This window comes from Thermobia domestica, chromosome 15, assembly GCF_964235325.1.
Source record: "Thermobia domestica chromosome 15, izTheDome1.hap1.1, whole genome shotgun sequence".
NCBI classification, from domain to species: domain Eukaryota; kingdom Metazoa; phylum Arthropoda; class Insecta; order Zygentoma; family Lepismatidae; genus Thermobia; species Thermobia domestica.
The window spans coordinates 185,030,281-185,047,488 of record NC_137468.1 but is presented as its reverse complement, the minus strand read 5'-3'; the positions used below and the strand labels follow the sequence as shown (position 1 = coordinate 185,047,488).

The following is a 17,208-nucleotide window of genomic DNA, read 5'->3' as shown; positions in this document are numbered from 1 at the left end:
CTGTAATATCTTCAAAACAAATAAAAATATTTGAAAAGCAAAAAACGTAGTCCACTAGACAATATTATTTTGTATGTAATTCCATTATCACAACTCATCTATCAGCTTTCGATTTGCAACTGTAGACAGATTTAGCATTTTTTGTGGGCTCTGTAAATAACGGCACACCAAAAGCAAATAGGTAAGTTGTGGTAAAAGTATCACATGCAAAATCGTATTGTCTAGTTCACTATGTTTCTGCTTTCCGAATATTTTTATTTGTTTTGAAGATATTACAGAAAAACTTTAAAATTAGCGGTAGTTTAACTTCGCTGCAGTGAAAACCCTGAATTTGGAAACCACAGAAAATACTAAAATAATAAAGAAACCTTGGACTTGCTAGGAAAATTTTAAAAGTCTGAAAATATGTAGCAAAGCTTTGACTCTGAATAGATTGTTGTAATAATGCTCCCAGTGCGCATATGAAGTGCCTCAGAGGCCTGCTGTTGACCTTAGAGGATTGCTATTGTTCTGATCAACAATATCTATAGTTCACATTTCATAACTATGAACATACTTGCGAGTAACAATTTCGTCATACCGTCCCACACCAAAAGCATTTTTACAAGGACAGCATTTTTACAAAAGCATCATTCACTTTTGACAAGTGTCTTTTCATGAACGAGTGATGCTAGGATGAAAAACAGATCCGTTCTATATAGAGTGGACATTCGCTTACTAAAAATCTACAACCATCCATTCCGGTGATGGAATTCATTTTTGAGGTTTTCTAGCTTTTTTGTTATTCGAACAACGGTGTGGCTTAAAGATCATGGAGAAAATTTCATTAAAATCCTCCTATGATAGATAGACCGTGTCAGACAGGAAGTTGGTGGACGTGGGTGGTGAGGTTGAAAAGGTCTTTGCTCTTTAAGCACAGCGATGATATCAGAAATAGGGTCCGGGCCCGAAGTTTCGGGTTGTGTTGCAAACCTTTGCTGTGGCTTAATTTCAATACTTGATTGCTCAAAATGAAAGACAGAACCCAAAACTTCGGGGCGGCCAGGACTCGATTTCTGACATCATCACTGTGCTTAAGGGAGCAAGAACTTTTCAATCCCACTACTTGCGTCTTACAACTCCATGTTTAATGGACGAATAGAGAGAATCCGTGCCCGAAAACCCAAGACTTCATTTCTGGGGCCTCGGGACCAGGGCCCGATTTCTAACGTTATTGCTATGTTTAGGAGACCTGAACCACAACCCGTGCCTAAAAACTCCATGTGGACGAACTCGTGAGACGTGTAGAAGGGACTCGTGTTCAAAATTTCGGGACATCATTACTCTGTTCGGGAGACTTGAACCTTTCTAATGCCACCATCCGGGTCTACCAACTTCATGTTTAACTACCGTAGGAGAATCGGTTCCATGCTCTTTTCATAGGAGAGCAAATTTCGACCTTACTACCGTAGGAGAATCGGTTCCATGCTCTTTTTATAGGAGAGCAAATTTCTACCTTACGAATTAAATTTAAAATACCTTCAGTCAGTGGCGAACTTACCATTAGGCACACTAGGCACGTGCATGAGGACGCAGCCATTGAGGAGCGGCAGCCAGAAGAATTTTTTTTATCGGTAAATTATAGGAACATTTGTACTTATAGTTGTTATAGTATAATGTGACCCTCAATTTAATTTCATTGGGAGAGTTTATTTTTGAAAAAAATGCATTAATGAAACATTCCGTGCCAGCTTTTAATATAGTAGGTAGGGGGGTTCGGAATTCGATTTCGTATTCCGGAATTCGGAATTCATCTAATTCCGGAATGTTCCGGAATTGGAGAACGTCTAGAAACTGTGTTCCGATTCCGGAATTGGAATTTCCGTTCCGAAAAATTCCGGAATTAGGAACAGCCCTATTGTACTGCCACCTTTTATAGAAACAACAGCCGAGCAATTAATAACTGTACACCGTACTTCGTCCTTTCCTTTTATGCGTTTAAAGTACTTCCACGTATTATATAAGATTTCATTGTGACTTGTTCCCACTTCTGTTTCGTTGACTGTTCAACGAAACCTCCAACTCGTTGTGAAAAATCTATTACTGCTGGAAAGACTACGACAGAGTCTAAACTTCGGGACAGTACCGAGCAATGAAACGAGTTTGCGAATTCGGGTAAGTCCCGAACAACGGAAGAGATGGGATTGAGTACTTCGAAAGTACTGTGTATTTCAGATGTAAAGCATCACGGGCAATAGCCAATGGTGCGCGATATTCCGCGCGGTGTTGCCGGATCATGGACTCCCCTTTCCCTTCTCGCTCTTCCTCCAGTTGAGGTTATGACACATATATTTGCAACATTATTCGCAATGTAAATATACTATTCCAGCAAACTCAAGAATTTTGACTGTGCATCCTAGAATTATATATAGCAATTAAATTACTTACCTATTAACTTTTCCAGTGGATATGCTAAACACTCGTCTTCAACAGTACTTTCACTATGTCAGTTAATATTTCGTCATTGTCTGAATCTGAGTCTTGTAAATTTATTATCATGGGCTAAAAAAATGTAAACACAAAAAATAATTCTTCGAGACTGATTTCGTAGCACTTTATTTTTTATTTTTATTTATTTTTTTTAAGAAGGCTCAGCACTTGTACTCGGTTTGCTTAAAGACATTGTCAACTATAATTTTGGAGAAGAAACGAACTACAACGAAAAAAAGTAACCCAGACACTGATGAATTCTGTTTATGCTAGAAGAGAACTTACGTTCCAACACAACTAACACCTTTGTTTCCTTCTCAGTTTTCATAACAAATAACTTTCTTGGACTTGGTCTAAGTCACACAAAAACAATCCGTCTGATTCCTTAATGATCGAGTTTGTTTTGGGTTACGATAATTTACGAGACCATTCAGACGCCTGGTGCTTTTGAATCCCTGCTGGAGGAGGAAAGAGGGAATAAGTGGTCGCATATATGTAAGGTAGTGAAACGAGAAGAAAAAAAACTGCGTTTTTTCTGTCGAGTAAGGAAAAATTTATCCCGAAGTAAATATCAAAACAATATTACGAACTTCCCATACTTTGTTCTTACGATATTAGGCATATTATATATATATAAATGAATCAGATTCCAAAGGCGTGTAGCCACGGGGGAAAAGGGGGCCCTGTCTTTACCAACTATTTCCAACTCCAAAATGAGGTTCGTGGTATGTGTTTAATAACTTATTTAATAGTTAATGCAAATGAGGGACGTTTATAATAAAATATGAAATTTTTTTTAAAAAAATCAAACATCATCAATGCGGTTTCTGTACCTAATTAAAACAACTAAAATTAACCATATGCTTTATATTCTCATTTCCCTAACTGAGAGCACACCGTATGAACTCTCTATTAGATTATTGCATAATAATATCTGAGTTGATATTTTTTCGAGTTTTTTTTTCTTTACTGTTTTAACCCATATAAATACAAAGTCAGATAAACAGACTGCTATAAACAGCATTTGTTTTCTTATGAATAGGTTATTGATTCATCTACAATCCGGTTTTCAACTCAGTACTGTCAACATCCGTCTTTTGATAAGGTAGCATCGTGAAAATATAACATGTGTATAGTATGTATGGTGAGTTAAAATGCTTTCATATTCTGAAAGAGATCATTTGTTCTCTTTTAAATGTGTAAAAAGCTTTCCTCCCCTTGAAAGTAATGTTCCCCTAGAACAACCTGCTGGTTACACCCATGATTATTCTGTAATAAAAGTTGAGTTCTATTTCCAAATTGAAGAAAAATCCGCTGGAAATTAGACGCGGAACTCATCGCTCGTTTTACTAATTGTTTTATATGGAAACCTTTAAAAGCGTGTATCATAACAACCAGTTGACATAAAAAGATGTAGTTTTCACGTATGTGTTCGTAATTCTTTTCTCTACTTCGTAAAGTGAGCAGTTGATGTGCTAACACAATATTTCTAATAAGCGCCTCTGGTATTGTCAAGATTCGCAGTAGCGCGAGATGTCAGCGTGCGGACTGCTTGTCGCGAATTGTCAACACCGCTCAAAGCCAATTGGACGCCGCGTGAAGCCAACTCAAGGCCATGCCGCTTATCATCTGAAATCTGTTATAGTGTACGAGAGCGCGCGTGTCCATATAAAAAGCATTCATTACAGGAACGTTGAAATTGGAAGCAGGTTGGACACCGGTGACTCAGAGGAGTCTCCTGTGTATCACTAAAGCATTCATGTGCCTGTGGTTAGGCGTTGATAGGGGTATAGCTTATGCTAGATGTAAGTTGAGTTGAGTTGATTTTAGTTTAGCGTCCCGTTCAGCAGGCTATATGAGACGTGGACCTACTGATTAACGTGGAATCCGAACCACATGAGCTAGATGTGAGTATGAGTAGGGGGAGTAATGGGGACGTCAGCAACTAGGCTATACGTCCCCGTTACGATTAACAACGTTGCTCATACGCTAGATGTGGTCCAATCCAACGACGGTCTCCCAATTCCATACTCCTGTGGTGAACACATATGCTCGTAAGCGTCTACATTTCGGGAACGTACCGAGGCCTACCAAAGATTAGAAACAAGTTTACAAGCCAGGCTTTGATTTTGGCGCGACAAATTCGATGCTTTGGGTACTTCATGTAAATTCGCTTTTACCTCTTGTAGGGTATTATTTCAGATTCTTGAATACAAAAGGGTCTTATTTCCAAAAGGACACTGCTTCATAGCGTATGCTATGCCATGGCATACTGAAATGCCACGAAAACTATACGCTAGTGTTTACGTCATGTTGCATATACACATGTAGTTTTAGCCAACGAAAGGATCTATTTGTTCACAAAACGGAAACACCTGACTTAGCAAAATAATATTCTGTGCAGTATTGAAGATTATAACAAATCAAAATGCTGACATCAACCAACGATCAAGAAAAAAATCTAGCAACAAAGCACGGACGTCGGTGAGTTGGGAATCATTTTCCTCTTTAGATTACTGACAAATAATGGCAACTTCCCTCCCAGTAAGCAGGGGTGTGGGGCCACCAGAAATAGTGGTCAGATTTTTTTTCAAATATTTCAGACTATCCTATCCCTTTAGCTACTGAAAATCGTATTTTCTTTTAAATGATTCTCTGCCCCTCCTTCAGGTACTTATACTTAACAATGGCCATACATCAAAGGATATGCAGTTCAATTTCTTGTTAGGATTCCCTTGTATAAATGGAAAAGGTAATGTCGGTATTCATTTGAAAAAAATATACGAAATCGTTTACTTAAAAAATGTACTTTTTGAAAAAGGGAAGAACTAGATCGAATTTCTAGGTTCCAATTTCTGCACCAAAATCACGGGATTTACACTGCATCACTTATGATTGAGACTAAGGATAACCAGACAAAGTTCCAAATCTTATGCGCAATCGTTCACAGTGAACGGATCTAGAGAATGAAACAAATCAGTTGCCGTGGACCAAAAGCTCCTTCCTTCAGCACAGCGGAATCAATATCCAGTTTCAAAGCTAAGCTTTGCGCACACCTCTCAGTTCGGGGTAACAGCAAAAATTACGTTTTCAATAAGAAGTTCCGAAATGTTCCGAAATTCCAAAATGTTCCGGAATTCCGGAACGTCTTGAAACTGTGTTCCGATTCAGGAATTGGTATTTCCGTTCCAAAAAATTCTGGAATTCCGGAATTAGAAACAGCCCTAATAGTAGGCTATAGCATAGCCTTCTTTATAATTCCTAGACATAAAGTGAACAAGGAAACGTTGCATTTTGTGACGTAGATAGTCCGATGGTCTTACTACCAAGTAGAATAGTTGTAGTCTGCAGATTGCACAATAAAGTTGTAATATTTATAAGTCTTACTGCACAATTTTCGATGTTTTGTGATTATTTTACGATTTTATTTCTTTGAAACATGTATTTTTGGAAAATAATAGGAGCCTGAAGTGTAGGAAAATTAAAATAAATTAATGGCGTTTAAAAATAAATTACACGTAAACGTTTAATGTAAGAATATATTTTCAGCTTAACAGTTTTGTTTTGGTAGTAAAACTTGTAAACAATACTATGTGTTACACATACAAATAATATTAATGATAGTTTTTACACTATTTTTATCATTATAAACTATTATGTCAACAAGTAAAAATATGAGTGTAAGTGAATTTCTCCCGTTTGTGTGCGTTTTGTTTACTATTTCAGTGCAGTAAACAAAACTTACAAATCTTCTGAGCTATATTATTTTCCATCATCTTCACTGGTGAATGTGAAAATGAAGGTATGAATATGTTTTCATAATATACTACATTAAAATATAGTACATAATATAGACTAAGCAAATTTTAATCGAATTTTGCCAAGAAAGGTATTGCGTCCAGCGATTAATTGATCCATATTCAATCTCACTTAAATGGCAAAATATCTTTTCATCTCAAAACGTATTAATAAAAATTCAAAACAATGTATTTCACTATGCCTTTCTTGGACAAATGCATGCACTGGCGTCTCTGGCATGTAAAATTTGGGGGGGACATCGAAGAAAGTGATTACAATGGTGCTATCTAGCCCAACCTATTTATTATCTTCGATTCCATTTGTTACCTTTCTGCTTACCTTCACGGATCCAATAAGGTATATCAAGAACTCTGACATTTCTATAATAGTTCCACAGCCTGAATAATATATTCCAAATAATAATAATAATAATAATAATAATAATAATAATAATAATAATAATAATAATAATAATTATTATTATTATTATTATTATTATTATTATTATTATTATTATTATTATTATTATTACTATTATTTGTTATTCTGTGGTTAGTAAATAAATTAAATTAGAATGAAATATTGAATATTTTGTACTTCAAAATATTGGGGGGGACGCGACCCCCTCGTCCCCCCGCCAGAGACGCCTATGAATGCATGAATAAAAGCATGCCAATGACGGAATATTAAATATCGCCTATTACGTTAAGACGTTTCCTATATTCAGGGGCCGCGATGGCTCAGTGGTAGAGCGTTCACCTCTGGTGCTTCGGGTCCCGGGTTCGATCTCAGTGAACTTTGTGGCGGACAAACACCGTGTGCGTGGGTTTTCTCGGGGTTCTCCCGTTTCCTTCCACTTTCTTCATTACACCATTTCATTCATCACTCATCATGACCGTCTCCGGCATATCGTGGGACGTAAAACTCAAAGATTTCATTTCATTTTATTTACGTTTCCTATATTCGTGATACACAAAGGGGCGGACGGCCGAATTGTGCCTAGAGGCGACACCGTAGGTAAGTCCGCCACTGCTTTCAGTTTACATATATATGCAGGCGCGGATACAAGGGGAGGGCTATAGGGGCTATAGCCCTCCCTTGACGCTCAGATATACACTGGATAAAATGGACTTCAATCCTGCTTTACACTGGATAAAGCGACAAACTATGGTTTAGCCCCTCCCTTGATCATATCCTGGATCCACCACTGTATATATGTGTATGTCATGTTTTGTCATCTTCGAGTAGATAAGTACTCACTAACCCTGTCCTGCTTCCTTTAGAATATGCATTATAAAAATCCTGAATAACCTAGGGATCTTTCTTATAGTTATCTAAAAGTATAACAATCCAATGGTGTACATTTGTACAAAGGACAAAGAAATATTCAGCTTTATAGTCTACATTGAGAGAACCATAATATTACAAAACGCTGGTACACAGTAAACAAGAATCACATACTAGAAGTTTCAATTTCGTCCGACAGATGTCCGGTTGAAATACGTTCACTGGCACCTAACGGTGGTATTCTACTATCTTTGTATATTAATACTTGCTGCCACTTAACTTCTACTATCTTTCCAAAACAGCAGAATTCAAAAATTCACTTTCGTTTGAGAGTTAACGTGTGAGGTAACGGAATGGTGTAGGTCGCCGTTATACGTTAGGATGTTAACGGATTGCCACCATTAACGAATTCGACCGAGATAATCGCTTTACCACTCGGTTACCAAAAAAAATCGAAACATTCGCTTTAGTTCAGGTTTATCACGAGGAGTAACGGGCGTTGAGATGTAGTAATATGACAATAGTAGTATGGGCCTGACTTGATCGAAGTTTGGACTTTGATCCCGACATCTGTGACGTCATAGGTCAAAGGTCAATGACTTTGGCCCGGGATCAATAACCTAGGGGTACTTAGGACCACCCGCTCTAAATTTTGGCAGGGGTACCTTGGCCCACCCCCTAAAATTTTGGCAGGGGTAAATAGAACCACCCCCTTAAAACTTGGAAATTGCCAAATCTAAAAATTGGGTGTGGTAGCCTAGGACCAGGGTATGTACCTCTATTAGTATTGGGGGTCCACCTCGTTCCCTTTCATGGGTAAAAAAAATGCCAAAAAGTTAAATTTCGGGTTTTTCGGACCTAATTTATCCCCTTTGATGAGATGTTACTACCTTATATAGTTATATGGGCGTATACAGGGGTCCATTCCCTTTCATAAGATATGGGTTTATCGGTGCACCTCTTTAAAAATTTGGGAGGTGTACATTGACCCACCCCTTAAATTTTGGAAATTGCCCAATTTAAGCTTTTGGTATTTTAGTGTGGTACTCTAATATAGATCACTATACATTTAGGTGGTCTACATAGTTCCTATTTAGGGTACAAAATTGCCAAATTTTAGTACAACAACTTGTTTGTTTTTTGGCCCAATTTATCCCCTTTGATGAGGTTTAATTACCTTATATGGTTATACGGGCGTATACACGGGTTCATTTCCTATCATAAGACATGGGTATATTGATGTACTCTTTAAATTTTTGGGAGGGGTACCTTGGCCAACCCCTTAAATTTTTGAAATTCTCCAATTTAAGCATTTGGTATTATAGTACAGGACCTCAGTATGTATCATGATAAATTCGGATGGTCCACCTCGTTCCCTTTCATGGGTAAAAAATTGCCAAAATATAAACGTAAGCAATAAGTTGTACAACGTGTTCGGTTTTGACCTAAGTTATCCCCCTTTGGTGAGGTCCTATTACCATATATGGTTATATGTTCATGTATAGGGATTAATTACCTATCATAAGACATGGGTACATTGACGCACCCCTTTAAAAATTTAGGAGGTGTACCTTGGCTTACTCCCTCAATTTTAGAAATTGTTCAATATAAACATTCGGTATCATAGTACAGGACCTCAATATGTACCACTATAAATTTGGACGGTTTACCTCGTTCTCTTTCATGGGTAAAGAACTACCAAAAATTAAATTTCGGAGGTTATTGACCCCTTTGATGATGTTTATTACCTTATGTGATTGTGTGGGCATGTACATGGGTCTATTTTATTTCTTGAGATATAGGTACATCGATGCACCACTTTACATTTTTGGTAGAGGTACATTGGCACACCCTTAAATTTTGGAAATTGTCCAATTTAAACTTTGATATAATAATATAGGACTTTAATATGTATTGCTACTTATAAACTTCGGTGATCTATCTTGTTCCCTTTTAGGGTTAGAAAATTGATAAAAATTAGTACGATCATGTGTTCGGTTATTGACCCCATTTGATAAAATCTTAAATACCTTATATGATTATATGGACGTGTACAGAGGTCTATTTTCTTTCTTAAGATATAGGTATATTGAAAATTTAGGAGGGGTACATTGACTCACCCCTTAAAATTTGGAAAATGACAAATTTGGTATACTAGTATAGTACCTTAATAAATACCATTATAAATCTCGTTCCCTTCCATGGGTAAAATATTGTCAAAAATGTAAATGAACCCTTTGATAAGGATGGATGTGCACAGGAGTCATTTCCTTTATATTTTTATGTTCCCTATCAAATTTTGTTGGGGTACATAGAACCATTCCTTAAATTTGGGAATTATCAAATAACAAAATTCAGTAAACGTTTTCTAGGACCCTTTGAAAAATGTTGGTGTCTCTCTTATGGCCAAATATTCAAATTCGAAGGTAATTGACCTATTTTATCTTCTTTGATACGGCTTTATCATTGAATGAGTCAGGATTAATTACCTTTTTCATACGACACAGGTGTATTTGTGTACCAATCTTAAATTTTGGAAGGGGTACATTTCTTATTGTTAAATCAATAATTGGCAGTTGTTCTTAGAATTGCGTAGTATCTCATTCTTTGGGTAAATCATTGTCAAATCTTAGTATGATCACGTGATCAGTTATTGACCTATGGTGGGATTAGGAGTCCAGAACATTGGTACATTGAAACTTTGTAGGATAATTTGAGAATTGTCAAAATGAAATTACGTCATTAATTTTGATTATTTCCACCAATGGACCAAATACAAACGTAAGCAATATGATGTACCACGTGATTGACCTTGATGAGATAGTGTACAGGGATTCATTTCCTTTGTTGTGGTACTTCTTAAGTTTGAGTACACACTTCGGGAATTCTGATAAACAGAACTTTAACATAAGGCGCGAAATTTGAAACAATACTTTAAACTTTAGTCACAGTTCATAGTCTAAGATCATTGGTGGTGGTTGATTTGCCCTTGAGCTTTAGAAATCTGATAGCTAACCTTATTGAATCTTATGACCCATAGTGTAAAGACAATACATGCTACAAGACTTTCAAATTTAATCACAAGTTGATGTAATCTGACACTGGCAAAGTTATTGTTGATGCAATTTGATTGGATGATCGCTATCTTTCATGCAATCTGATTGGTTGATCACTATCTTTCACGCAATCTGATTGGTTGACGATTTTCAATTCTTTGCTGCATTTAGGTTTAAGTTTTGTTTAACATTTATCGATTACTGTTTAAAAATCTTGGTTTGAATATTTTCGTTCAACGTTTTGCACTCACTGATAAATATGACCAAAACCGTTCATTTGTTAATCGAATAGTTAAAAACCGGATAAAGTTTGACGGGTAACCGTGAAACATAAAATTATTTGTTTGAAATTTTTTCGTTTCGAAATTTTGTTTGATTTTTTGTTTGAAAATTTTGTTTGGAATTTTTTGTTTCAAACTTTTTCTGTTCAAAATTTTGTTTAAAATTTTTTGTTTGAAATTTTTGTTTGTAAACTTTTTGTTTGGAAAATTTTGGTTTCAAATTTTTGTTTGTGAACTCATTGATAAAGAACCGGAACTGTTTAGAAGTAAAACACCTGGCAACACTGTTTATCATGATGCAATAGTACACGTCAGAACATGATAATGCAACGTCATCAGTTTTACATAACAGAAGATGGTGCTGTTATGTAAAAAGAGTACATTGCATGAAGCCCGAAATATGGTGTATCTAACCCAAACGGAATGGAAAAACTTCATCAATGTATTCCAGTGTGTTAAACATTCAGTGGAAGTGTGCAACAAAACAAGTATATTCCTAAAAAAGTACTGTTCTGAGAAAAGTGTCATGCATATTGTACAACATGTATCTAGATGTTGTGATGTTTGTCAACATCGTTCGTGGGTGCATACCTGCATTGATAAACAGTTTATTTGTGATTAAATGGACATTGAGTTTCCACCAATTGACATTGCAATAGACTTTAAAAGACTTCAGTTGGAATTACAATTATACGCTAAAGACAAACTAGTGCAAGAAGTTAAAATACATTGTATCGACAATATCCAGATCCTTTATCTGGTATGGATGTATGTGCAGTGTAATAAAATGACCCATTCCAATGATTTGTGTTTTTCATTTCAAGTACAACACCATGTTCTGACGTGTACTATTGCATCATGATAAACAGTATTGCCAGATGTTTTTGTTCTAAACAGTTCCGGTTCTTTATCAATGAGTGCACAATCTTAAAAATTTGAAACCAAAATTTTCACCAAAAAATTTCAAACAAAAAGTTTACAAACAAAAATTTCAAACAAAAAACTTTCAAACAAAAATTTTGAAACCAAAATTTTGAAACAAAAAATTTTTGAAACGAAAAAAATTTTAAACAAAAAATATTTCACACAAATTTCAAACGAAAAAATAAACAAAATTTTGAAAAAAAATAAAAATTTTGAAAAAAAATTAGAAAAAAATTTTTAAACAAATTTTGAAAAAAATGTACAAACAAAAATTTCGAACAAAAATTTTCAAAAAAATTTTGAAAAAATTACAAAAAAATTTCAAACGAAAAATTTTCACAAAATTTTTAAAAACATTATTTTGAAAAAAAAATCAAAAAAATTCAAACAAAATTTAAAAAAAATACAAACAAAAATTTGAAAAAAATTTCAAACAAAAAGTTTTCAAACCAAAAATGTCAACTCAAATAATTTCACGTTTCACGGTTAACCGTCAAACATTATCCGGTTTTTAAGTATTCGATTAACAAATAGATGGTTTTGATCATATTTATCAGTGAGTACAAAATGTTGAGCAAAAGTGTTCAAACCAAGATTTTTAAATGTTAAACAAAACTTAAAACTGAATAGAGCAAAGATTTGAACATCATCAGCCAATCAGATTGCACGAAAGATAGTGATCAGCCAATCAGATTGCATGAAAGATGGTAATCAGCCAATCAAATTGCATCAACAATAACTTTGCCAGTGTCAGATTACATCAACTTGTGATTAAATTTGAAAGTCTTGTAGCATGTATTGTCTTTACACTATGGGTCATAAGATTCAATAAGGTTAGCTATCAGATTTCTAAAGCTCAAGGGCAAATCAACCACCACCAATGATCTTAGACTATGAACTGTGACTAAAGTTTAAAGTATTGTTTCAAATTTCGCGCCTTATGTTAAAGTTCTGTTTATCACAATTCCCAAATTTAAAGAATACTTCTCTCGATATACCTAAGTCTTAGAATTAATCACATCATTATATGTTCAATAAGGGTAATAATGTCCGTCAATTGTTTACCTGAGTAGAACCAACTGTTTTCTGCAAGTGTGTACTCAAACTTAAGAAGTACCACAACAAAGGAAATGAATCCCTGTACACTACCTCATCAAGGTCAATCACGTGGTACATCGTATTGCTTACGTTTATATTTGGTCCATAGGCAGGAATAATCAAAACCAATGACGTAATTTCATTTTGACAATTCTCAAATTATCCTACAAAGTTTCAATGTACCAATGTCCTGGACTCCTAATCCCATCATAGGTCAATAACTGACAACGTGATCATACTAATATTTGACAATGATTTACCCAATGAATAAGATACCATCCAATTTTAAGAAGAATTACCAATTATTGATATGACAATAAGAAATGTGCCCTGTTGCGAATAACCACAACATACATAATTCAGCGCAACATGTAAACCTCTATCTCGGTAGACCAGCCCTAGCTCCTACCTTCAAAACTTTTTTTTTTCAAAGGAGGAATCACTGGAGAAATTCACCGAAACTCAAGTTTACTTTTGCACTCCGTGTAATGGAGCAATCGATACTTTCCATAAAAATGCTACTTCAATTTTCCTTTAACCATATATAAAAAATACTTTTTTTTTCATAAAAATACTTAACAAATCCTTTCCCTTTTATTTTATGAAATCCTCCTTCAAAGTTCCGAAATAGGGAGGGGTTATGTTCAAAATTCTAAGTCTGATTTAATTTTAGCTTTAATTTAAATTCTTCGTTTCTTGTCATTAATTTTTTGAAATCAAAAGGAAGCTTACCTTGAGAAAGATAATGAATAGTGTGAGTGACTGACTCCTCTATAAATTTAGAATAAAACAAAACACCAAAAGAGGATTAACATAGAGGAACCTTTCACTAACTCACCCACCTCTTCTGTGAATCAAACATTTCCAGTTAAAGCTTATGAGGCTTTCAAAGATGGTAACAACTTACTCGTAAATATTTAAATCAAATACCTGTTACTTCAATTTACATATTATGTTTACCTTCATTTGCAACATTTTAATTCTTCCAAACCCATAGTGTTTAACACAACAAAAATGCAACTGTTAAATTATTAATGTATAATACTATTTCACGTTCCCATTCTCTTTTTTAAATACAGCTAATTTCCTCCTACATTACACTCACCAGTCTTCCAGTCAACAGGAAGGTCCTCTCGTCATCCACGGAGAGGAAGCCATCGCTGTGACGTCAGCTACTCACTCGCGCAGCCGGTCTCGGCAGCGAGCTACTACGTAGTAGCGTGAAAAGGCAGGGTTGCCACCTACTTTTACGGAAACATTGAAAGGAGGTTTCATTTACCAATAGATTTCAATACAATGATAATAATTAATCGTAACAAAACCTCCCAAAATTTAAGATTGGTACACAAATACACTTGTGTCTTATGAAAAAAGTAATAAATCCTGTACTCATTCAATAATAAAACCGTATCAAGAAAGATAAAATAGGTCAATAACCTTTAAAATTTTAATATTTGTCCATAAGAGGGACACCAACTTGTTATTTGATAATTCCCAAATTTAAAAGGGAACATAAACATATAAAGGTAATAAACCTCTGTACATACCCATATAACGTGCTAAATCCTTATCAAAGGGGGTCAACAACCTCCGAAATTTGATTTTTGGTAGTTCTTTACCCATGAAAGGGAAAGAGGTGGACCATCCAAATTTATAGTAGTACATATTGAAGACCTGTACTATGATACCAAATGCTTATATTAAACAATTTCTAAAATTGAGTGGATAAGCCAAGATACCCCTCCCAAATTTTTAAACGGTGCATCAATGTACCCATGTCTTATGATAGGAAATGAACCTATATACATGATCATATAACCATATAAGGTAATAAGACTTCATCAAAGAGGATAAATTGGGCCAAAAACCAAACACGCGGTACAACATATTGCTTATGTTTATATTTTTGCAATTTTTACCCATGAAAGGGAACAAGGTGGACCACCCAAATTTATCATCATACATGTTGAGGTCATGTATTATGATACCGAATGCTTAAATTGAAAAATTTCCAAAATTTAAGGGGTTGGTCATGGCACCCCTCCCAAAAATTTAAAGGGGTGCATCAATGTACCTATGTTTTATGATAGGGAATGGACCCCTATACATGATCATATAACCATATTAGGTAATAGGACCTCATCCAATAGGGTAAATTGGGCCAAAACCAAACACGTGGTACAACTTATTGGTTACGTTTATATTTTGGCAATTTTGTATCCCTAAAGGGAACGAGGTGGACCACCCAAATTTATAGTGATCCATACTAGAGTTCTATACTATAATACCAAATATTTAAATGGGCAACTTCCAAAATTAAAGGGGGTAGGTCCAAGGTACCCCTCCCAAAAATTTAAAGGGGTGCACCAATGTACCTATGTCTTATGATAGGGAATGAACCCCTATACATAATCATATAACCATATAGGGTAATAGGACTTCATTCAAGAGGGTAAATTGGGCCAAAACCAAACACGTGGCACAACATATTGCTTACGTTTATATTTTGGCAATTTTGTACCCCTAAAAGGGAACGAGGTGCACCACTCAAATTTATCATAGTACATATTAGGGTCGAGTGCTATAATACCAAATGTTTAAATGGGCAATTTGCAAAATTTAAGGGGTGGGCCAAGGTACCTCTTCCAAAAATTTAAAGGGGTGCACCAATATATCCTTATCTTATGAAAGGGAATGGACCCCTGTATACGCTCATATAACTATATAAGGTAATAACACTTCATCAAAGGGGATAAGTTAGGTAAAAAAAAAACCGAAATTTAACTTTTTGGCAATTTTTTCCCCATGAAAGGGAACGAGGTGGTGCCCTAATACTAATAGAGGTACATACCCTGGTCCTAGGCTACCATACCCAATTTTTAGATTTGGCAATTTCCAAATTTTAAGGGGGGTGGTCCTAAGTACCCCTAGGTTATTCATCCCGGGCCAAGGTCATTGATCTTTGACCTATGACGTCACAAATGTTGGGGTCAAAGTCCAAACTTCCATCAAGTCAGGTCCATACTACTACAATATTATAATTTTTGATTGCGTGATTCTAATAATTGGTGAACTCTACCATGATAATCTCACATTTATTTATATATAACTATCTCTTGTAGTAGGGAATGCTTCCATAACTTCCTAATTAGGTTTTTAACATCCACACAAAGGAATTAGCTAAATCCTTGTGTACTTACGAAATCTCACATCGTTCTCACACATACAGTATTTTTCCCTAAAGTATGTATGAAGTGGGAATTTCATAGAGGAAAAAAAAACATCTCTTTCGCAAGTGAAGTTAAACAACATTTTTAAAGCGCGATCTCTAAGCAACAATCACAGCAGCATGTATTTTACCTGTGTCAATCACTTCCTGGTAAATGAGAGGTCGTTGCCCAGCTGTGAACCCATGTTCCGTTGACAGATGGTTGACTTGATTGAAAATGGCTTCCAGATCTTCAGGCCACATATGGTTCGCTGCATCAATTCTACAAAAATTAAATCACTTTCATTATACAGTATATGTGATAAATTTCAGATAAAAGAAAAGTTTCCAGTTCATTCATCAAAGCATATATTAAAGATTTCAATAGCATGTGATTAAATATCCAAGAGATAATTGCCTTCATATTACAGTACGTAGACCTAGAAAGAAATTATACGTCTTTCTCTAAGATCATTTCAGTGTATGTACCTAATTTTTTTTATTATTATTTTTTTTAATTATACAAACTATGAGATACATAAATATTGACACTTTTATAAAATAACTACATATATCCGTCAGTCTGTTAGACAAAACATACTAGATCAAAATTGAAAAAAGAAATATCCACAAACTTTTCTTTAGTCAACTGTGCCCTAGAGACCTGCACGGGCTGAATTTTTCGGCCCGGGCCCAATCCAGCCCGAATGTACGTAGACCCGGCCCAGCCCGGGCCCGAAACGTTTTGGAGATTTTCGGCCCGAGCCCGGCCCGGCCCGATAATTTTTTAAAATTTTTGGCCCAAGCCCGGCCCGGGCCCGATAAATTTTAAAAGTTTCATTTTATAACATTTTTTACGGACACACTTCTTCAACGTTTGCCTTTATTCTAATTATCATTTAACGAAAGTAAATAATTATTAAAGAATTTCAATTAATCGGCCCCAGCCCGGCCCGACCTGAAAAAAAAATCTGTTTCGGCCCGCGGGCCGGGCCGTGCTTCGGGCCTCGGGCCAGACCCGGCCCGTGCAGGTCTCTACTATGTCCCAAGAAAATATTCTTTGAAATTAAATGATATGAAATCTTTC

At 35.5% G+C, this 17,208-nt stretch overlaps 1 protein-coding gene across 1 annotated transcript in view; it reads right to left on the bottom strand.

Moving 5' to 3' along the window:
- LOC145671754 (alpha-amylase-related protein-like) overlaps positions 1-17,208 on the bottom strand; it is an 80,685-nt gene that overhangs the window by 39,397 nt on the left and 24,080 nt on the right. The window contains exon 5 of the mRNA XM_081740960.1: positions 16,274-16,404. Within this exon, the coding sequence (XP_081597086.1) occupies positions 16,274-16,404 (131 nt within the window). The remainder of the gene's footprint in view (positions 1-16,273; positions 16,405-17,208) is intronic.